This window comes from Micropterus salmoides, unplaced genomic scaffold, assembly GCF_014851395.1.
Source record: "Micropterus salmoides isolate LMB-PRFRI ecotype aquatic unplaced genomic scaffold, ASM1485139v1 Ms_hic_scaffold_14, whole genome shotgun sequence".
NCBI classification, from domain to species: Eukaryota; Metazoa; Chordata; class Actinopteri; order Centrarchiformes; family Centrarchidae; genus Micropterus; species Micropterus salmoides.
The window spans coordinates 18,198,672-18,221,534 of NW_024040485.1; the positions used below are offsets into that span (position 1 = coordinate 18,198,672).

General features: G+C 40.6%; 1 protein-coding gene across 1 annotated transcript; it reads left to right on the forward strand.

The window, feature by feature from the left end:
- The first annotated feature begins 405 nt into the window (after positions 1-405).
- LOC119902980 (zonadhesin-like) lies at positions 406-13,161 on the forward strand. The gene is made up of 11 exons (XM_038719376.1): positions 406-445; positions 1,591-1,929; positions 8,107-8,241; positions 8,356-8,612; positions 8,771-8,855; positions 8,947-9,234; positions 10,979-11,187; positions 11,269-11,425; positions 11,524-11,918; positions 12,030-12,156; positions 12,316-13,161. Exons 1-11 carry the CDS (start codon positions 406-408, stop codon positions 12,456-12,458), a joined length of 2,175 nt encoding a protein of 724 aa, XP_038575304.1. The 3' UTR covers positions 12,459-13,161.
- Positions 13,162-22,863: the final 9,702 nt, after the last annotated feature.

A 22,863-nucleotide genomic window follows, 5' to 3' on the forward strand; every position in this document is an offset into this window, starting at 1 on the left:
GATGCCTAATTTTTTTCTAGGATCTCTGGATAATTACTAAGCATTCAATTTGAGCATTAAAATCCAAAACAAACATCTCCTAAATAGTTTAAAAGGACTAGTTTGCATCCCTAATTTACTTCATTAACCTCATCTCCATGGTCCCTCATTTCTTTAAAAAACAGTTGTCAGACTCCTCTGAAAACTATAAATATAACTCAAGATTAGGGCTTGACCATAATTCAATATCAATATATATCCCGATATTCTTTTATTCAATAACGGTGATATGATTTTAAAACACATTTCTGATATTTCGATATACATTACAGTCTATGATTACACCATTTGTCCCTGACTGATGTTCAGAGCACAGCCGATTCAAGCCGAAACAGAAAGAGCGCTACACAATTGGCTATGTGAGTGATGACGAACACCACAGACACAGAGCCCGTGCATAGCATCAGTAGGCTGTGCTCAGCGGTAGTAGGCTAAGCTAGGTGAAGCTCCAACGCGGTAAGTTTTAGCTACAAAATGAGTGCCCATGACCGCAATACAAATGTGACTGAATGAGCTTCCACGAGTGAGGAGAAAGCAGATGAAATAGTTGATAAGAGAGGAAAGACTAATTCGGTGGTGTGGAAGTGGTTCGGCTATCTAAGATCTGATAAACTTCAGGTTTCAGTGTGCTGCAAAAAAAAATCTGAAGCGTTTCCACTCAATAGAATATTTTGAGAGTCAGAAGATGGAGCACCATAAAAGTTTAAGCCAACCTGTCCCTGAAACATCACCCCCAGCCCCAGCTGTGTCAAAAGAGAAACCCATGCAGCAAACACAGATAGCGGGACCAATATCGTCAAAGCCGCTGAGTTGAACACATGGACAAGACTACAATGCTTCGGGCACCGACTAAACGCTTTTGGTAAGTTATACACAGTTAAAATATATTTTAGTGTTATGTTAAGTTATTTTGTTTATGATATGAGGATTTATTACTAAAATCATTTCAGTAACAAATAGGTGATTAATGCTTCACACTAAATAGGCCTAACCTCAACGAAGCTTATCATATCAATGCCTGTATGTTTTTTGATAGCTATTTTTATTACATTACATTCATTTAGCTAACATTTTTATCCAAAGCGACTATTCTGTATATATTTTTTATATTCACACAATTTTATTATGAGCAATTTATGCTTGGTATATAGTTGTTAAATGCCATTTAATAAGGATGTAATTAAGCATGTGTTATACTGTGCATTTGATTTGAAGGTGTACACTCACTACTTTGTAGCAAGTGCCATTTCTTTAGTGTTGTCACATGAAAAGACAAAATGTTCGGGATGTCCTAATTTTTGTGAGATATTGTACCATCACTTAGTACTTTTGATTTGGTCATTTTATTGGCTATTCATTCAGGCCTTCATATTTGTATAGATTATACATACAGCCATTCTCTCATTTAAATTCAACAGTGTTTTACTGGCATGGGAACAGATGTTTAAGTTGCTAAATCAGATGTAATCTAATAATAATGATTTTTTCTGTTAAAATATAAATATAAATGAGAACTGTATATTGCAATATTTTTTCTCTCTGTGTCTACAGAGAACGTTAACCAAGACAAGCGAGTGGACAGAGCAGTTGGGCTCTATAAAAAGGTTGTGGCTGTTTTCTACTACTCTTTGAAAAAGAAACGGGACCTTGCAGCTGCTCAGGACGAGTTTCACTTTCCAAAGCACAAGCTCATCAGTGAAACACCAACAAGATGGGGCTCCTGTCAACAAATGGTGAAGCGGGTTCTAGAGCAGAAAAGGGCCATCACAGAGGTCTTCTCAAAGGACAAGAAGACCAGGTCACTGGTTCCTACGTGGCAAGATGTGGACGTTTTAGAGTCTATAGATTCAGCTCTAAGCCCACTCCTTGAATTCACTGATGCCTTGTCCGGTGAGTCCTACGTCAGTGTGTCATTCTTAAAACCAGTTATGCATCTCTTCAAACACCTCCATCTTGAAGGAAGCAGAGGATGACACAGAGCTCACCAGGACCATAAAGACAACAGTGATGGGATACCTCAACGAAAAGTACCAGCCATGGATGATCTACTTGACATGGCATGCCTCGTTGACCCAAGATTCAAACTTCAATACACTCAGGAGGAGAAGAGAGAGTACATCAAAGAGAGGGCAGTGTTGGAAATGCGGAAGGGAGAGAGAGCTGTTGTGGTAAGAGAAGAGGAGTCCAGAGAAGGCGGCTTTGGAGATGCTTCTGCAGCAGTGCCACCACCCAAGAAAACAAAGAGGTCTGTGGCTAGCTTTTTTTTCTAAACAGGCCCACCACTTCCAACACAGAAGGCTTGAGTGCACAGCAGGCAGTTGAGAGGGAGCTCGGTAACTACCTTTTGTCTCCAGGTGCTGACAATGACTCAAATCCTCTGGGTTGGTGGAAAGTCTATCATAAGAACTTCCCCAGAGTAAGCAAACAGGCAAAACATTACTTGTGCATTCAGGCCACAAGTTCCCCATCTGAGAGGGTTTTCAGTACAGGTGGCAACATTGTCACGTGTAAAAGGGCATCTTTGAAGCCAGATAATGTAGACCAGCTTGTATTTCTTGCCAGAAACCTCTAGAGCCTGTCATGGGCTGTCATCAACCCTCAACAATGTCCCTGCCTGGCTGAAGCACCTTTGTTTAAATCTATAAGAATAACATAATAAGCCTATGTTGTAGTTTAAAGTTAAAGCTATTCATATTGACAAAGGTGAGAGTTTATTTGATGGTGATTTCAATTGTCTTTGTTTGAAGGTTAAATACAAATAAAAGGTGAACATTAATTTATTTGTACAGTTTTTATTTCTAAAATGTTATATTGGAGGAGTTTCATAGACTTGGCAAAAATAATTCTCATAAGTTTGTACAGGCATCTGTTGTGGCCATTCTTGGCAGTTTTTCTGAGGCTGTTATATTGTTCATATCAAGATCGGAATTATATTGTTTCGACCGAAATTAAGAAATATTTCGTGATATAAGTTTTGGCCATATCGTCCAGCCCTACTCAAGATACAGTATGTGTACAGAACAAAGCTGTACACTACTTTAATCTAAGCTTGTAACTGATGTTATTATCATTTGACAAGTAGGTAAGATGATAATGACATACAGCTGAGCTAATTAATATTACTTCGTTTCTAATTTAGCTAACGTTACATCACAGCCAAAAAAACTGGCTTTTTTCAGCAGTTGGGGAAACAGACTTTTATTAACAGATACTGCCACTCTCTCTCTCTCATTCACTGGGCCTCACACACAGAAAATACAGGGAGCTAGCCAAGCGTGTCACCAAGCTTGCACAATGTGCAAGTTAAAATCTAATTACTTGCGCATTGATATTAATGATTAACATTTAAGATGGATGGTTACAAGTGGGAAGCTAGGTCTGAGATGTGAATCCAATGTGGAAGTCCCTTAAACCTGCATGAACGGACAGCGGGGCGACTCTTCTGGTTGCAAAAAGAAGACCGGTTTCATTAGAAATAATGGTAAAATTACCCTACTTCTCAGCTGATTTATTACCTAAAACATGATGTTCATTTAGTAAATTATGGTCCCATTTAGAGGAAAATAGATCATAAAGCAGAGTATGCTTCAGGGAGGGATTATCCATGATTGACAAGTTGTTACCATGGCGACCTGTCAATCAGGCTAGAGTGACTCGTACCCATGGCACTGTGTAAATTTAAACAGAGTCATTGAAAAAGCGTCTGGTGAGTACATTTAGTTTTAAGACTGGTGTTTGCTAGAAAAAAATTGTGAGCCCTGTTAAAATGAAAGTTAACTTAAATTACAGATGCACCTAGCTAAGCAAGCTAACTAGCGCCACACACGGCTGTTAGCTCCACCATCTCTTCCAAATATGGTCACGTTACCAGGACACTCAAGCCTCACGCGTCAGACCTTGTGTTTCTCACGCTGAGAAGTAAGTTATGAGATAACGCCCTTGAGGTCAGCTCATTTTAGACCTTCTGTGTTACATCCCATGGCAGGGTCATCACTCTTTAATTTTGTTTAAAAAGTTCAACTGCCACATGTATGTGTAGATGAAAAGCCAAGTCAATAATCATGGTCAGATCAGTGTAATCAAGATACTTGCCAACCTCTAGACATGATAGCCTTAATTTTGACCAAACCTTACTATGTATTGGGGAGTCTTCCCCCACAGAATCTATGTGTCAAACAAGAGATTGTATTTCTTTTAATTCTAGAGAATGTATGGAATATTAAAGTTCATAATAAGAAAGAGCATAGGTTTCCTTTAGCAATGGACGAGCCAAATAATTAGGCGGGGGGTCTGGGGGCTTTTCCCCCCAACAAATCTTTAGCATTAAACACTCAATTTCCTGCATTCTGGTGAAAGTTTCTGCACCAATTCCTGCCTTTTCCGCATTAATTTATGGTGGAAATGTTTTTAAGCTATGTCAACAGAAACACAAAACTCATGCAGCAGGTGACAATTTAAAATATAAAATATACTAGAATATAATTCAGAAGGTGAATGGCTGTGAAGCATTCTGTATTTCTTTTTCTTTCATGATTTAGTCTTCCCTCCTCTTTGTGTCTTTGTTCGGGGAAGGGAAGTTTCTCTTTAAATGTGGCACCTTTTCACCTCAAGGACAAATTAATTCATTTTAACTCAGTTAGAAACTCCTGGACTGAATGTTCAATACTTTTTGCATCTATCCCGTATAATTGTGTTATCTAACATAAAAAGATTTTTAAGAGAATAACATCATCATTTAATCATAATTCACAATATTTTTCAAAATCTCCCCGCCCTATAATCTGCTGTTCATTCCTTGCTCTGCTGATATGATCCCAGACAGACACAGAACCCGTTTGGGATTGTATAAACCTGTGCAAAACAAAACTTACTGAAAACACTTCACGACAAATCTACACGTTAACTTCAGCAGCTCTGTGCAGCTCACATTCCCAACAGAGAAAGGCTGTGCTTCAGATCATACATTTTTATATTGCAAAACCATACCAGCTACGTTACCCCATCACAAACTGTCTGCTAGTCACTGTGCAAGAGCGGGTTCGCTTGATTCCTGTCACAGGGTCCGCCAGTGTCGCATCAGTTGGGTGGAGTGTAATCGCACCGAGTCAATGCTATCAGTTAGGCTATAGGCTACATTAGTTTTTCCAGTGCCTGAGAAAATTGATGTATGGCGTGAGGGTGTGTGAAAAGTGTAAATTGCATGAGTCTCACGCCTAATGCATGAGAGTTGGCAGCTCTGCTTTGGCTTTTTTAGCCAGTGATAACAAAGTAACTTAGCAACTTAACAGATCCTTTAAAAAAAAATTAAGTACTAATACCTCACTGTAAAAAAACTCTGCAAGTACTGCATTGAAATTAATGATTATTTTTATTATGTATTATTCAGCTGATTGTTTTCTCTATAATTCGATTGTTATAAATTCAGAAAATAGTGAGAAATGTCAGTTACCCAAGACCCCATGTGAGACCTTCACAATGCTTGTTTTGTCAGTCCAAACCTCAAAATGATTGAAAATACATTAAAATAATCAAAGTTAAAAGCAGCAAAATGTTTTTACTTGAAAAATTACTAATACCAAACAGTTGCCAATTCAATTTCTATCAATTAGCCTAACTGATGTAATTCTACAAGCTGGACTTCTATAAACTGTTAAGTAATTTAATTTATATCAAAATGTCCTATTTTTTAAACTCTTCATACGTTTTGTGTGTAAAAAGCAAATTTTTTAAAGTAACCAGTAACTGAAGCTGTCAGATCAAGTAAAAAGTACAATATTTCCCTTTGAGATGTGGTGGAGTAGAAGTAGAAAGTGCCATGAAAAGAAAATACTCAAGTTCGGTACAAATACCTCATGTACTTAAATAGCTACAGTAATACTTTATTACTCTCCACCACTGGGCTTAGCATTGGCTACCTGAAACTAAGGAAAGGACTAGAGATGTTTTTCTATATTTTGGCTCTGGATGGAAAGCTATCATCCATCATGATGGTGAAAATGGCTGGCCTTGAGGCACAGGGCTTTAAGTGGGAGCCCACTACCCGTCATCAAGTCATTAAAATGTGCAACAAACACTTACAGCACAAAACACCATTCATAAGCTGACGTGTAGTCTACTCACACACACAGCTTGGCATACCTATGTAGGGCAAGTTAAGCAATCCTAGGCCTATGTGTACAATATACATTGAGCACTGCTGTTCAGTGGGCTCGTTTGGGGCCAAATTTCTTTTTATTTTGATACATTTGTATTTTTGAAATATAAGTATATATATTTAAATAGTCTTTTATCAGATGTAGTTATTGTTATCATTTCTATTTGTTCGGATCAATTACGAACTATAGGTAAAGTTTATCTGCCTGTAAAAACTTGAGAGGATTGGCTGGGGCCAAGGGGCCACTGCTGCAAATTTTTGAGTGGCTCGTCCTCTAACACACATAGTCTCACTCCAAACTTTATATAAAACTTTATAACCCTGCATCACGGTGCTGCTGGTTGCAAAAACTCAACATGGCGGCGCCCTATCGGCCAAACTTGAGGCTTCAAAATGACAGTCCACAAACCAACAGGTGATGTCACGAACACTACGTCCACTTCTATATACAGTCGAAGGGTGGTTATTCATTAGTATCAGTGCCAAATCCAATGCTTGCCGGATCCGTTCTGCACATGTGCAAAAGTGGTTCTGTCATTCAAAGAAGGTTTCCGCAAATGTGTATTCAAAATGATCCAACTAAATCTTATAAATCAAGATAACAAAATATTATCACTGAAGATGAAACTGTTCACTATGAAGTAATAGGAATATATACTAATGTACTTAAGATATGAAAACCTTATTCAACAGTACATTTTTAATTTCTAACAATGTAGAAACACAAAGGAGGCTAACCCTAGCTGCTAGCACATCGACTGTCAGGCTAACCCTGCAGCTGTGTACAGCATAGAAACAGCATTTCTATTTTAACCTGCGCAGCTTTTCTAGCATTTACTGTACTGGTTCAAAGGAAACACAGACCAATTCATAGTTTTCAGTCACGTGACATGTGCGGTGACCTGGAGGGCAAAACAATGTTCATACTGTACACTTCAGGGCGTGTTAAATTAATAAATGAATGCTTCAAAAGTTCCACAACCGCTCTGAAAAAGACAGGTCAAACCACAAAAAGGAGTTTTTTTGGCAATGTTGTTGACTAGCACACAGCAGCTAGCTTGCTCAGACCATAAAGCTGCTTTTAGCGGCTCGCTGTGCAGTACTGTTATATGGCACCAAATTACTTCAGTGATGAAAAATGCGATAATACCGCATACCGCGCTGTTGAGCCCCAACATATTGCCGAGGTGGAAATTACTTCACCGCGACAGCCCTATGTGACGTCACGTGAAAACTATGAATTGCATGTGTTCCAGTCGCCAAATTATGCATCTGCCTCTTAAGGCCCTTTTCAGACACTTTGCTCTGCACACCAAACGCAGTTATCACCACATATATTTGCTGAAAGTCAAGGAATGTTACTTCTACTAAGTGTATTAAAATATTAAGGACTCTACACATTCATAAAATATATACTTCGAATCATTGATCAACATTGATGAACCCCACAAATATTATAGCGTTTAAAAAAGCAGTATTGAGAGCTACATGCAATTCTCGGCAGGCATGTAAACCTTGGTATAACACTGGTGTGATGCTATATCATGTAGCCATATTGGCTAACTGCCAAAAGCCTTCTAACAATTTGCCACCAAACAGAAAATCCACCCGCATTTGACGGGTGGTGGGTGCTAATTTCCATCCCTGGTCGCTTACCTGGCCTCATTAGTGGAACTGAGCTTTCTTTCCACAACTTCCCCTCACACCCAGATAATTGTACAAGAAGTATAATTTTATGGGCCACTTGTTTCTGCATCAGAAAGCTTAAGTGTGGTGACAAGTTAACATTTGTGTCTAGTCCCATAAAAACTGAATTAATACATTTTTTTAATGACTGTCTAAATCTTCAATAAGTTGCACAAGGGCCTCAATGCTAAGTTCATGTTTTTGTTTTTCAAACGTTTCCCTTGTAGTGTGCTATATTGACTGTAGCTTTGACAGCAACCTTTGCAGCTGGAATCAGATGATCACAGATGCTTTTGACTGGACATGGAAAAATGGTTCCACCCCCACCCTGATGACTGGGCCGTCTGCTGACCACACTGGTGGTAAGATACTCTATCCTCTATGTAATCATATAAATGGTGATGGATAATATCAGAGGTAAGGATAAAGTTTGGCTCATCGTGGAAAGTATATCTAATTTAATTCCTCTTTTCTAGATGGCCACTATCTTTACATTGAGGCCAGTAGTGTGTCATATGGGGACACTGCCCGACTCATCAGCTCTGAGTGTTCTGACTCTGGTCCTCAGTGTCTGCAGTTCTGGTACCATATGCACGGTTCAGCCGATACAATGGGCCTTCATGTCTACTTGTTCCAGGACAGACTGGCTGATGCTGTTTGGTGGAAGAGTAATGATCAAGGAAATATGTGGCACCTGGCTCAGGTGGACTTGACAACAACTGGAGCTTTCCAGGTGAGTTACCGACCTAAGATGTTATTTAACATCTAATGTTAGAAACCTGCAGACCAAAACAGTGTAATTAATAGCTGCAACAATAAATGAGTGTAATAGGACCTACTGAATCTGTACGCTATTGCAGATACTGTATTAACCTGTTCAATTAATTTTAGATAATTTTTGAGGGGCGAAGAGGTTCCAACAATCAGTCTGATGTGGCCATAGATGATGTATCTCTTTATCATGGGCACTGCAGAGGTAATTCTGTCCTCCTACTGGTCTTCAGTTTAGTTCATACACATCTTAACTGAAAAATTATGAGTGCCATGATTGTGAAATGCCGTTTCAGACCTGGCTAAACCAACAACCCCTGCTCCCACAACCTTCAATCCAGTTGCAACAGAAGGTCCAGAGATTCCTCCAGTGAACAGCTCAACCGCTGCACAACCACAAACATCTACTTCATCAAAACCACAGACACCATCGCACACACAGCCACAGCCACAAACAACAACTAGCCCACCAACCACAGCTCAGCCACAGCCACCAACCACAACAAGACCCCACCCTTCAACTGAAACTGAACCACAGCCACCAACAACAGTTAGACCACAACCACCAACCACACCTGTACCAAGTAAGTTAGAAATTTTTTTTTTTCTATTTTTAAACATGTACTGGGTTTTCCATAATGTAAACTTCATGTACATCATACACCTCACATGTTTGGCAAAACTCACCTGTGATATAAGATACGCTAAGAAAAAATAACAATGGTATATTCATTAGGGATCCAAGCCCGAGTGGGTCTGGGAATCCGCAAATGCAAGGCATCGCGGTTCCCAGTACCAGCGGAGCTGGGAACCCTATTGTTTTCGTTCTCGTTTTTATTTTTTATTCTTCCGTGCATAAAACTCATACTGCAGCCTAGACAGAAACTCCTAGGGTAGCTCCAGTTCACTGCACGTAACTCAGGCGCAAAAATCCGCACAAGTCTACCTCTAGGGGGCGCTATAAGCAAGGTCAACGCGTTTGGCCTTTAACTCCCGCCTACAACGGCGGATATCAAAAACCTTATATCCATGCATTCGGGGATCGAGCTGAATCTCGTGGTATAGGCCCCGCCTAGACTTTTTTTTTCACCACATCGCGAAAACTGAAAAACCTATTTTAATTAACTCCTCTGAAGCCACAAGTCTGATCAACACCAAACTTGGCACGGATAATCTCTGGACCAAGCTGATGAAAGTTTGTAGAGGAAATTTTGATCCAAAAAAAACGTCGCAATTATATGCTAGCAAACGCTTGCGAAAAACGCTACTAACTGAATGATGTCATATCTTCACTTTTGAATGGCCGACCGACACCAAATTTGGAGCGGTAATGTGGGACACCCCCTTGAGGGCCTGTGCAAATACGCTATTAAATACAAGAAATTGTTCCTCTATAACCACAAATCACACTGACATGAAACCAGTGCCAAATTGTTCAGCATGGTCCCCTTACTACAGGCACCAAACTTCACCCAAATATACCCATAGGTGGCGCTGTTATTGCAGATAAAAAATATATATACTCATTGACTTACATGCATTTTATATCTCCATAACCACAAGTCCAATTGACACCAAATTTGGGTCAATTGCCCTGATGACACCTGAAAAATTTGGTGCACTTCAGCCAAAAGGTGGTGCTATAATCAAAGCTCAAATACCCCATTCATTTCAATGGGATTTTCAACCAAAGCACATTTTGCAGGATAACTTCGGCTCACTACATTGCACATTCATAAACCTTATGTCTACTTGTTTGGGGGATGCTGCCGATTCCAATGGTATAGGACATGCCTCTGTGCGATGACGTTCTCATTTCGCGAAATCGCGGAAACTGGAAAACCTATTTTAATTAACTCCTCCGAAGCAGCAAGTCCGATGGGCATGAAACTTGGCACAGACCATCTCTGGACTGAGCCGAAGAAATTTTGTAGATGGAATTTTGATCTGAAAAAAGGTGGCGCTATTCAAAAAAATCCCATAGACTTACATGCATTTTACATCTCCACAACCACAACTGATCACACATGACAATTTTGGTGCAAAAGGTGGTGCTAAAAGCAAAGCTGAAATCTCACTAAATCCCATTCCTCAAAGGCAGGACGTTTTGCCTCTGTTTGGAATGGCCCATCAACACCAAACATGCGGTACGACGGCAGGGCGCCCGGACCAACTCGCACACCCTCCTCAGGGCCAGCGGGGGCGGCTTGCGCCAGGAGGCTTGGACCGCGCTTACAACTGCTTGCAGTTCTAGTTTTTGTTTGTCATTTTAAGCCTATAACCAAGTATAACTCTACACGATGTCTCTACCATTCTCTCTTTCTCTAGCACCCTCTTGCCCAAAGAACAGTCACTACACCACTTGTATGCCTGCCTGCAGTCCAACCTGTACATACTTGAACGGTCCACCAAACTGCAGGGACAATATGGGTTGTGTGAAGGGATGTGTATGTGATGAAGGCTTTGTGCAGAAATTGATGGTTTGTGTGCCGATACAACACTGTGGATGTGTGGATGGGAGTGGCACCAAACATCAGGTGAGTGACAGTTCAGTTTTATGAAAAATGGTGAATGTGGATATGGTATGGGCAGTATGATGACACTCTCTTTCTTGTCAGTTCAATAAAGTGTGGTACACCAATCACTGCAGTGAGAAATGTAAATGTAAGAAAAACAAGGGCGTGGGGAAGATTGACTGCGATGACAAATATGAGTGCAAACGAAATGCTGTCTGCCTTCAAAACAAGGAGGGCCATTATTACTGCCAGTCTACAGGTGATGTAGAGGTCAACATTTAACTCTTTGATGTATCCAAATGATGTTACATCTTACTCACTAAATTACAAATTTTCTCTACACTTGTTGCTCCACAGGTTTCAGTAAGTGCACTATCAAGGGAGACCCTGAATACAGAACCTTTGATAAAATGACGTATGGCTTTGAGGGTGAGCACTCGTATGTGCTGGTCAGGACCAACAACTTGCCAAGTAACCTTCCAGATGTCTACATCGAGGGCATCAATACACACACCACACATGATGACGATGATAGTCCGCATCATGATGACAGTAGTGGTGAAGTAGAACACAGAGGCAGAGAGGAAGATGAAGATGACGATGAAGATGACGATGAAGATGATGATGATGATGATGATGATGACAAACGTGATGCCCATAGTGAAGTTCATAAGGAACACCACAGAATACAAGAGCTTAAGATCAGAGTGTACAATCACACTGTGGAGTTCAAGGAGAATCGGACACTGGCTGTAAGTATCAAGGACATTTCATTTTTACAGGTATATGGTCATACATTACAAATTTAAAATTTTACCTCATGGGAGGGGCTAGTTGAAAAGTGTCTCTCTGTCTCCCTCCAGGTGGACGGAACAATAACTAATACTCCCGTCTCACCCACTGCTGGTCTAAAAATCTGGGAGCAGTCCTCTCGCATCTACCTGAAGACTGATTTTGGCCTCTCAGTGGTGTTCAGCGGACACACAACAGGTAACTAATCTTCACCTCATTAAACAAGTCAAATAGGATTAGCAGTAGAACCAGAACTTAAATCACAACATATTATTCCATCCCAAAGTATTTACTTTCTCCAGGAGAGAGTTATGCAGTGAATTAAGTGACATTATTTTCTTGATTTTGCTCCTGCAGAGATCATTCTACCAAACATATATAAAAGGACGGTGGGGGGTCTGTGTGGGAACTTTGACGGTTTGAAGTGGAATGACTGGGTGAAGCCAGATGGTACCAGAGCCAAGTGCATTCAAGAGTTTGGAGACAGCTGGAGAGTGTGAATCACATCAGATGGATGTGAGGATGAAACACAACAGCATAGAGGTTTTGATCATTTGTAGACACATTGCTGTGACAGTTTAAAACAAATCTCCACACTGACAATATATTCACCTTATGAAATTATAACAGACAGAATTAATGCAGATTTTGTTTCATCCTTAGACAAGACAGGTTCTCCAAAACCTGCGCCGCCAAACATGACTTGGCATCACCTTGACCAGTGGCAATGATGTCCAGTTTTCTTCACTGTTGCTCCAGCTTTTCAGGACCATACATACGGGACATTGACAAATTTTTGCTGTTATTCACAATGTATATCGTAGTAAAAAGACTTAACTACTGCACCTATATTATTCTGCCAATTTGATTCAAAAATCAGATGTCTACCTTTCAGATGTATTTTTTAAAAGTTACTAGCTGTTTCAAGAAAAACTGTGTTATCAGACTTTACTGCATGCATCCTTTCCATGCATACTATTTAGACAAAGGTGCTATTCATATACAGCTACTGTACACCTATATTACAAAGTAATGGCCATATTATTGTGAAACAAAACCTACAATACTGTGTGTTTAAATCATTATAATGCATGACTACAAATTGATTATTTATCGCCATATGATACTGCTGAAAAGAAATTCAATGTGCAATAATTGTTGCTTGCACTTGGTCATAATGTGTATTTGAATGTCAGTGCATTGGTTTTCTACTGAATTCTTCACTCTTCTAATAAATATGTAAATATGGTAAATCTGTGTTGCCATTAGTCTAGTCATTTCGGTCTTAAGCGTAGGTACGAAAGTATTCTTAACATATCTATTCTGAATGTGTAACAGGGAGAACTGGAAAACGTCTAATCATTACATAAAGAAAAATATTACTGTACAGAACTTCTGTAACATGATATTATTCTGTGAGGACAAGGGACTTTTTTTCTAGAAAATAAGATTATTCTTGTCAGGCTTGTGCCTGTGGGTGTGTGCGTCTGTGATGCTTATATGCATGTATAAATATGCCTTGGTTACACTCAGCCACACGCAGTGATGGCCTGGTTTAACATTGTGCTTCTTTCTCCTGCTGTGGTTTTGACCTCTCTATGATGGTGAGTGAAACATTTTATTGAGCGGTTTAAAAAAGTTCAGTCATGGCATTATTATCTCAGAACATGAAAAGGTGTTTAACTGATAACTGAATTGTGTGCCTACCACTTGAATGTGCATGCATACTGGACAGCAGTTATAGACAACGTCCTGTAGGTGGAGAAAGGTCTGGAGCAGCCTACACGTAGGCAGTACCCCACAGATAGTAATAACAGTAATCTATACTATATACATCATAAAAGTTATGACAAATTATTAAAATCAATTAAATTAACATAGGATAACTTTGTTTGCTAATAAATAAGCAGTCATACATTTAGTGCTGTAGAGTTACAGAAGTAATTGATTACAATTACAGCTTTTAGAGGACAAGGGGGAGGGGTGGGGCCAGCCCAGTAAGAGATGTCATTATAGGAAATGAACCAATGGGTAGAAGCCTCTGCTTTATGGGCCAGTCCTTAGCAATTTAATTTATGTATTGCCAGATGACCAGGTCCCAAAGTGCATCAGCCCACCGGGAAAATGTATACCAGATTACCAGTCCACCACTGCTGTCCACCTTAATAATGTAAAATAGTGTTTAAATACTACCATTTCTAGTTTGAGTAAATTGCTTTTAACATTCTTCAGGTGGATCCACCCAAGATGCATCAAACATTTGAGTTTCAGTTCATTCCAGTTTGCAGTGATTCTTGCCAAGCTATCCCTAGACACTAACAGCTTTGCCAAGCAGCCATAAAAGATATCAGAGCTCTCAATCTGGAGAATCTTAGCTACAACTACTACTACCATTATATCCACACTACCTCCATCACAAGAGTGATAGTCCATGTCGGAACAAATGACACAGCTCTTCGGCAGTCTGAGCTGACAAAATCAGATTTTAACCGTCTTTTTAACTTTTTAAAGCAGTGTGGAAAGTCCGTTTTTATCTCTGGTCCCATTCCCACAGTTGGTCGCGGTGCTGGCCGCTTCAGTAGACTCCTTGGCCTCCACGACAGGCTCCAGTCCGCCTGCAGGGCTCACCGTGTGTGTTATGTGGATAATGTTAATATTTTCTGGCAAAGAATGTCTCTTTTTAAGACAGACGGACTTCACCCAAACAAACGGGGCTCAGAAATGTTAGCTGCGCACATACAGCATGTGGTGCGGTCCACACATGATTTACGTGAATGACTAATCATTCATGCAGCACACCTGGACGCACCACTGCTCACTGAACAGATCTCTGGCTCACTGCCACAAACAACTGTCTCCACCTGCTGGCATGTAAAGCCGTCTGCTCCCAGCGCTGTTCCAAAGACTTCTATTCCTGTCATCATCACGCATAGACCAGTAAACCGAAATGTGCACATCCCACACAGAAATATTAGTAATCGCTTAAGGATTAGGACAACTGCACCAACTCCAGCACCCAGAACAAACTCATTTAAAATGGCTCTCTTCAATGTGAGATCACTTTCAAGTAAGACTTTTATCTTAAATGATTTTATCTTGTCTGCAAATCTAGATTTTATGTTTTTAACTGAATCATGGTTGCAAATGAATGACTATAGCCAGCTAGCTGAACTGTGTCCGCCTCAATATGATTGTTTTAGTCAACCGAGGGTCAGTGGTCGTGGTGGTGGGCTAGTGAGCGTGTATAGGAAAATTTTAAAATGTCATCAAGTACGCTGTGATAAATTTAACTCCTTTGAAGTTCTCACTCTTAAAGTTGGAGGGCTGCAACCTATCATATTTGTTATAATTTATCGCCCCCCAAAACCGCCTGGAGGATTTTTATCAGAACTTCCTGAATTTTTATCTACTCTGGTTTTAAATTATGACAGAATTGTTCTTTGTGGCGATTTTAATATTCATGTTGATGACCCCACCAATGTTAATGCAACTAATTTTTTAAATATGGCCACTTCTTTTAACTTCAAACAACATGTCACAGGGCAAACACATAACCGTGGTCATACACTGGACTTGGATTTTACCCTGGGTGTCAGCATTTCCTCTGTGGAATTGGTGGACATGACCATATCTGACCACAGATGTATTGTTTTTAGCTGCGATTCGCCTGTTACTCATGCCGCCTCACCAAGCTCCGTGTGTTCTCGCATCTTTAATGAACAAAGTGTTTCAAAGTGTTGCACATTCTTTCATAGCCAAAGCAAACACCTGTCTGATTCCAACACCAACAATCTGGTCGATCACTTCAATTATATCTGCTTGTCGTCACTAAATATTACTGCTCCTCTAAAGGTTAGGCCTACGTCTAAAGCTAGTAAGCAACCCTGGATAAATGACAGCATTCGCAGCCTAAAAAGGGAATGGAGGAAAGCAGAGCGCAGATGGAAAAAATCCAGTCTCCAAGTCCATTACCTCAGTCTGAAGGATTTATTAATTAACTACAATAACAAGGCTAAGGATGCGAGAACACACTATTTTTCTGAACTCATTACTACACATAAACACAATCCCAGGTTTCTGTTTGACTGTGGATCAGCTGGTAAACCCAACCCCTCCTTGTGCCTCAGCTGGAAGTAATGATGACTGTGAATTGTTTTTATCTTATTTTACCAATAAGGTGGTGTCAATCAGAGCCTCTATTACCCCCGTGGCCTCTTACTCAGAGGTTCCTCACCAGCAACAAGAGAGTTTTAACCAGTTTTATCCCATCGACTTGTCTGAGCTTTTAAAAACAGTATCACAAATGAGAGTGTCCTCCAGCCCACTTGATGTAATACCTACAAAATTTTTACTGAAAGTAATAGATTCTGTTGGGCCCCATTTGATCTCTGTTTTCAACAGCTCCCTATCTACTGGTTGTGTCCCTGATTATTTTAAAACGGCTTGCGTGAACCCACTTTTAAGGAAACCTGGTTTAGATCCCTCCCTCCCACATAATTTTAGACCAATTTCAAAACTGCCTTTTATTGCAAAGATTCTAGAAAGAATTGTGTCCAAACAGCTACTCGCTGTACTGGAAAATAACAAATTATTTGAAAAGGTTCAGTCTGGTTTTAGGAAGTACCACAGCACTGAGACTGCCCTGCTTAAAGTCACCAATGACCTTTTAATGTCTGCTGATGAAGGCATGTGCTCAGTCCTTGTACTCCTGGACCTTAGCGCTGCATTTGACACCATTGATCACAACATCATGTTAGACAGACTGAGGCACTGGGTGGGGATCTCTGGTACTGCCCTAGAATGTTTTTCATCCTACCTGTCAAATAGGAAGTTTTGCGTGTCTTTAAACAACTATGTCTCTTCGTTCTGTCCAGTTAAATATGGTGTGCCTCAGGGGTCGGTCTTAGGACCCATTTTGTTTTCCTTGTATCTGCTTCCCCTTGGACATATTATCCATAAACATGGCATTTCTTTTCATATTTATGCTGATGACACACAAATATACTTGCCCGTCAGATCCACAGACCCTGGAATGCTGAGTTCACTTAACAACTGCCTTTGTGAAGTTAAAAAATGGATGTCAAATAATTTCCTCCAGCTGAACTCAGACAAAACAGAAATCCTGGTCATCGGGTCTCAGCAGATGGCAAATCAAATACTGCCATCTGCTGGTTCCCTAGTAAATCACATTAAGCCTGTGGCAAAGAACCTTGGTATTTGGTTTGATAGTAATTTAAATTTCGAGCAGCACACCACAAAGCTTGTTCAATCATGTTTTTATCAACTTAGAAATAGAGCAAAAATTCGATCTATGTTAACTTTTAAGGATACCGAGACCATTTTACACGCCTTCATCTCATCACGCCTGGATTATTGCAACAGCCTTTTCACCTGTTTAACCCAAAAATCTACTGATCGACTCCAGACTGTCCAGAACTCAGCTGCCAGGCTTTTAACCAGAACAAAGAAATATGACCACATTACTCCTATTTTAGCTTCATTACACTGGCTCCCAGTATGTTTTAGAATTGACTTTAAAATTCTATTGATCACTTTTAAAGCTCTTCATGGCCTCTCGCCTTGTTATATTTCTGACCTTTTAGTCCCATACGCACCAGCACGTAACTTGAGATCCTCGGGCAGAGGTCTGTTGTCTGTTCCAGAGTCTCGACTGAAAACTAAAGGGGACAGAGCGTTTGCTGTCAGGGCCCCGAGGCTCTGGAACAGCCTGCCCGAGGAAATCAGGTCGGCTGAGTCAGTGAACTCTTTTAAGTCCCTTCTTAAAACATACAGTGGGTACGGAAAGTATTCAGACCCCTTTAAATTTTTCACTCTTTGTTTCATTGCAGCCATTTTCCAAAAATCAAAAAAGTTCATTTTATTTCTCAGTAATGTACACTCAGCACCCCATCTTGACAGAAAAAAACAGAAATGTAGAAATTTTTGCAAATTTATTAAAAAAGAAAAACTGAAATATCACATGGTCATAAGTATTCAGACCCTTTGCCGTGACACTCATATTTAACTCAGGTGCTGTCTATTTCTTCTGATCATCCTTGAGATGGTTTTACACCTTCATTTGAGTCCAGCTGTGCTTGATTATACTGATTGGACTTGTTTAGGAAAGCCACACACCTGTCTATATAAGACCTTACAGCTCACAGTGCATGTCAGAGCAAATGAGAATCATGAGGTCAAAGGAACTGCCTGAAGAGCTCAGAGACAGAATTGTGGCAAGGCACAGATCTGGCCAAGGTTACAAAAAAATTTCTGCTGCACTTAAGGTTCCTAAGAGCACAGTGGCCTCCATAATCCTCAAATGGAAGACGTTTGGGACGACCAGAACCCTTCCTAGAGCTGGCCGTCCGGCCAAACTGAGCTATCGGGGGAGAAGAGCCTTGGTGAGAGAGGTAAAGAAGAACCCAAAGGTCACTGTGGCTGAGCTCCAGAGATGCAGTCGGGAGATGGGAGAAAGTTGTAGTAAGTCAACCATCACTGCAGCAATCCACCAGTCGGGGCTTTATGGCAGAGTGGCCCGACGGAAGCCTCTCCTCAGTGACACATGAAAGCCCGCATGGAGTTTGCTAAAAAACACCTGAAGGACTCCAAGATGGTGATAAATAAGATCCTCTGGTCTGATGAGACCAAGATAGAACTTTTTGGCCTGAATTCTAAGCGGTATGTGTGGAGAAAACCAGGCACTGCTCATCACCTGTCCAATACAGTCTCAACAGTGAAGCATGGTGGTGGCAGCATCATGCTGTGGGGGTGTTTTTCAGCTGCAGGGACAGGACGACTGGTTGCAATCGAGGGAAAGATGAATGCGGCCAAGTACAGGGATATCCTGGACGAAAACCTTTTCCAGAGTGCTCTGGACCTCAGACTGGGCCCAAGGTTTACCTTCCAACAAGACAATGACCCTAAGCACACCGCTAAAATAACGAAGGAGTGGCTTCACAACAACTCCGTGGCTGTTCTTGAATGGCCCAGCCAGAGCCCTGACTTAAACCCAATTGAGCATCTCTGGAGAGACCTGAAAATGGCTGTCCACCAACGTTTACCATCCAACCTGACAGAACTGGAGAGGATCTGCAAGGAGGAATGGCAGAGGATACCCAAATCCAGATGTGAAAAACTTGTTGCATCTTTCATGTTGGGTCTTTCTACTAAATACTGAGCCAAGGGTCTGAATACTTATGACCATGTGATATTTCAGTTTTTCTTTTTTAATAAATTTGCAAAAATTTCTACATTTCTGTTTTTTTCTGTCAAGATGGGGTGCTGAGTGTACATTACTGAGAAATAAAATGAACTTTTTTGATTTTTGGAAAATGGCTGCAATGAAACAAAGAGTGAAAAATTTAAAGCGGTCTGAATACTTTCCGTACCCACTGTACTTTTTTAGGACAGCCTTTCCCGATCTTATTTGACTTTATTTTATCCCTTTTATTTTATTGTATTTTACTAATTTTATATTAATTTTTCATGCTCTTATCTTGTTTTTTTTGTATTATTCTTTACACTTGTTAAAGCACTTTGTAACTTGTTTTTGAAAAGTGCTCTACAAATAAGGTTTATTATTATTATTATTATTATTATATGACACGCTGTGTTATTAGTTATCAGTTTATACTGAAATAACACTGAATAGTTATAATCGTGTACAGTGTTGATTTTGTTGTGACAGCTGTTCCAGGGGGTGTTTCTGTGATACGTTCTGCCTGATTTCTCAACCTGCACACAATGTAAGTGAGGGTGAGCACAAAAAATAGAAAGCTACAGTTATGTCAGTTTAGGATTTAAGATTGAGATAGGGTTCAAGATTATGATGAAAATCTTTCTTTCTCGACTACAGCTTTTACTACTGCACCGATAAGCAAACCCAGCCCAACAAGCAGCAGTACTACATCTACACTAGCAAATAACATCACAGCTTCCTCATCCACAGTCTCCTCAGCAACAGCACCCAGTACAACATCTGCACTATTGAATGAGAGCACAACCTCAGCCTCCATAGTGTCCACCACTACAGCAACCGACCAAAGAAGCAGCAATACAAACTACCTCTACGCTAGCAGATATAATAACAACTTCAGCAACAACACCATCCAGTACAACAAACATCAGTACTACCTCCATACTTGCAAATATCAGCGCAACCTCAACAGTCTCTGCTCCCACAGCAACCAGCCAAAAAAGCAGCAGTACTACATCTGCACCACTAGATGGCCTCAGAAGTCCAACATCCACAGTCTCCACAGCTACAGGTTGGTCATTATGGCCCTTTTTACACCTGACATTACCATGCGTCGATGGTGTTCCAATCACAAGTGGCAACCATGCACCGCTGTCCGAAATAATCATTTTTCGCACTGCGCTCCCTTCTATCCACCTGGCCAGATGAACTGCTTCTCCCCAATAGAACTAACTCTGACTTCTGCAGATCTGCCGCCCTCAGCACCAAACTCACCCAGCTCACTGTGCCAGCCTCCACCTGTTAGTGGATCACAAACTTCCTAACTGACAGGAGTCAACAGGTGAGGCTGAGGAACATCACATCCAGCACCCGAACTATCAGCACTGGGGCCCCCCAGGGGTGTGTGCTCTCCCCCCTCCTCTTCTCCCTCTACACCAAAGACTGCACCTCAGGAGACCCATCTGTTAAACTCCTGAAGTTCGCTGGTCATCGGCCTCATCCGGGACGGTGATGAGTCGGCCTACAGATGGGAGATTGATCAGCTGGCTCTCTGGTGCAGCCAGAACAACCTAGAGCTTAACACACTCAGAACTGTGGAGATGATCGTGAACTTCTGGAAGAACCCTGTGTCTCCTGTCGAATCCTTCAGGTTTCTGGGATCCACTATATCCCAGGACCAGGATCAAGAAGGCCCAGCAGAGGTTGTACTTCTTGCGCCAGCTCAGGAAGCTCAACTTGCCTAAGGAGCTGCTTATTCACTTTTACACAGCCATCATGCAGCCTCGCCTCAGCACTTCCAGCACTGTCTGATTTGGATCTGCCACCAAAAAGGACAGGAGCAAACTACAACGGACAGTCAGGACTGAAGAAAAAATAATTGGTGCCAACCTGCCCTCCATTCAGGATTTGGCAGGAAATGTCACTGCAGATCCATCTCACCCTGGACACAACCTGTTCCAACTTCTCCCCTCTGGTAGTTGCTACTGAGCACTGTACGTCAAAACCAACAGACTCAAGAACAGTTTCTTCTCACAAGCCATCACTCTGATAAATAGGTGATTTCTGCCTCACAGTGTCTGGAACAATTCCTGTGCAATAAGCCAGTAACTCTGCCTCTAATCAGCCACCTGCTTACTGACTACCACTTATCCTTTGCACTATGCTCCATCACACTGTGTACATGGGTACACTTATCCATGTATGTGTATGTATATCTCATCCACCTCCGACATGTACATAATAATGATAATAATTTTACTCCTGCATCTGTCTATATTGTTTTTGTTTATAATGAGTATATATGCGTTCTCTATACTGTAGCCTGTGTGTGATTTTATTATTGTATTATTATTGTATTGTAAGTAAGCACATTGTGAGCAATGTACAATCCTGAGTCAAATTCCTCATATGTGTTCACATACCTGGCAAATAAAGCTGATTCTGAAAGGAAAATATAGGACCAGGGGAGAGGAGGAGATAGAATGAGGAGAAAATGGGGCAGCGCACCGGAAATGCCCCTGCTGCCCACACAATTTACTTTTAAATTTGTAAATAAAAACAACTATTTAACAAACTTTGGCCACAATATCTGGACATATAGATTTATGTTCATATGATTATGGTTATGGTTGTACGTTAATCCCTAAACTCTGCCATTACATACAATGAAACAAGAAAAGGTAAAAAAACAAAATACAATGTAATACACTATTAGAGATTGTTGTAAAAAAAATAAAAAAATAAAAATGCAATGAATAGTTCATATATGTGTTAAGTTATTTTTTATATTTTAGAATGGCAGGAACTTAGTTTACCCATGTAAGTGCTAGTACTGGGGCTGCCGGCATCCTCAATTTTGAGACTTTGCTGCACCTGACTCAAGCGACTTTTTTTCCTCCCTCAACTTTTTAGTATCACATTTGTGCATGTTTTTAATCAATGATTTTTGAAGCACAAATATCCATGCTAGAGGTTAGGTCTATGTTTCAACCATTTCATTATGTTCTAATGTGGAGTGTGGGATTGTTTGGCATAGCCAATCATATCAAAACAGCCCTGCATCCCCGTCTGGGCCAGTAACCACACACTTTGGGTCAGTCGATCAAGGCAGATACAAATCAATTTTCAACTGCAGGTTTTTGTCTTTATTTTTAATATTATGTGGTTTATCTGCCCAGTTGTCCAGCGGCCCACCGGGAAAACGCCTAGGTCTAACGTTGGCCAGTCCACGCTTGAATTCATATATTGTTGTTTGCACAGATTTCCTGCACTCCATCTTCAGCCCTTCTCCTTGTGCTCAGGCTGATTCTGTGCGCTTGTGAAACGTTCTCTCAGATTTCTGCTCTGCTCTCTGATTTGTGTGCAATAACCCTGTCAAAAGACCCCAACCAATACAATGCCAGGTGTAGTGTTGACCAGTGAAACTTTAACTGGGTTCATCCACTCCTGCTCTCCACTGATTTATTATATACTTAATTTGCTTTCTTTACAACTAGTTATTAGATATACCTGTGGTGTACATTCTACTTTAATAGCTACATACTGTATAATAGTATAGCAATAAAAGTAATAATAGTGTATAACACATCAGCCACCAATCTGGAGGAGAAAACAATGTCACCGTCAAAGTCAAGGACCTCAAGTAAGTTTTTTATTTTAATGGTGTTATTACTTCCTTCAAATGTAATTGATAAAAATTATTATTATCA

What these genes read in the sequence shown, in the direction of transcription:
- LOC119902980 (XM_038719376.1), top strand. Translation starts at nt 406, where the DNA reads ATGACGAACACCACAGACACAGAGCCCGTGCATAGCATCA. An exon ending in AGAGCCCGTGCATAGCATCA is followed by an intron (nt 446 to 1,590) that starts GTAGGCTGTGCT and finishes CTGTGTCTACAG; the next exon opens with AGAACGTTAACCAAGACAAG. An exon ending in ACCAACCACACCTGTACCAA is followed by an intron (nt 9,235 to 10,978) that starts GTAAGTTAGAAA and finishes CTCTTTCTCTAG; the next exon opens with CACCCTCTTGCCCAAAGAAC.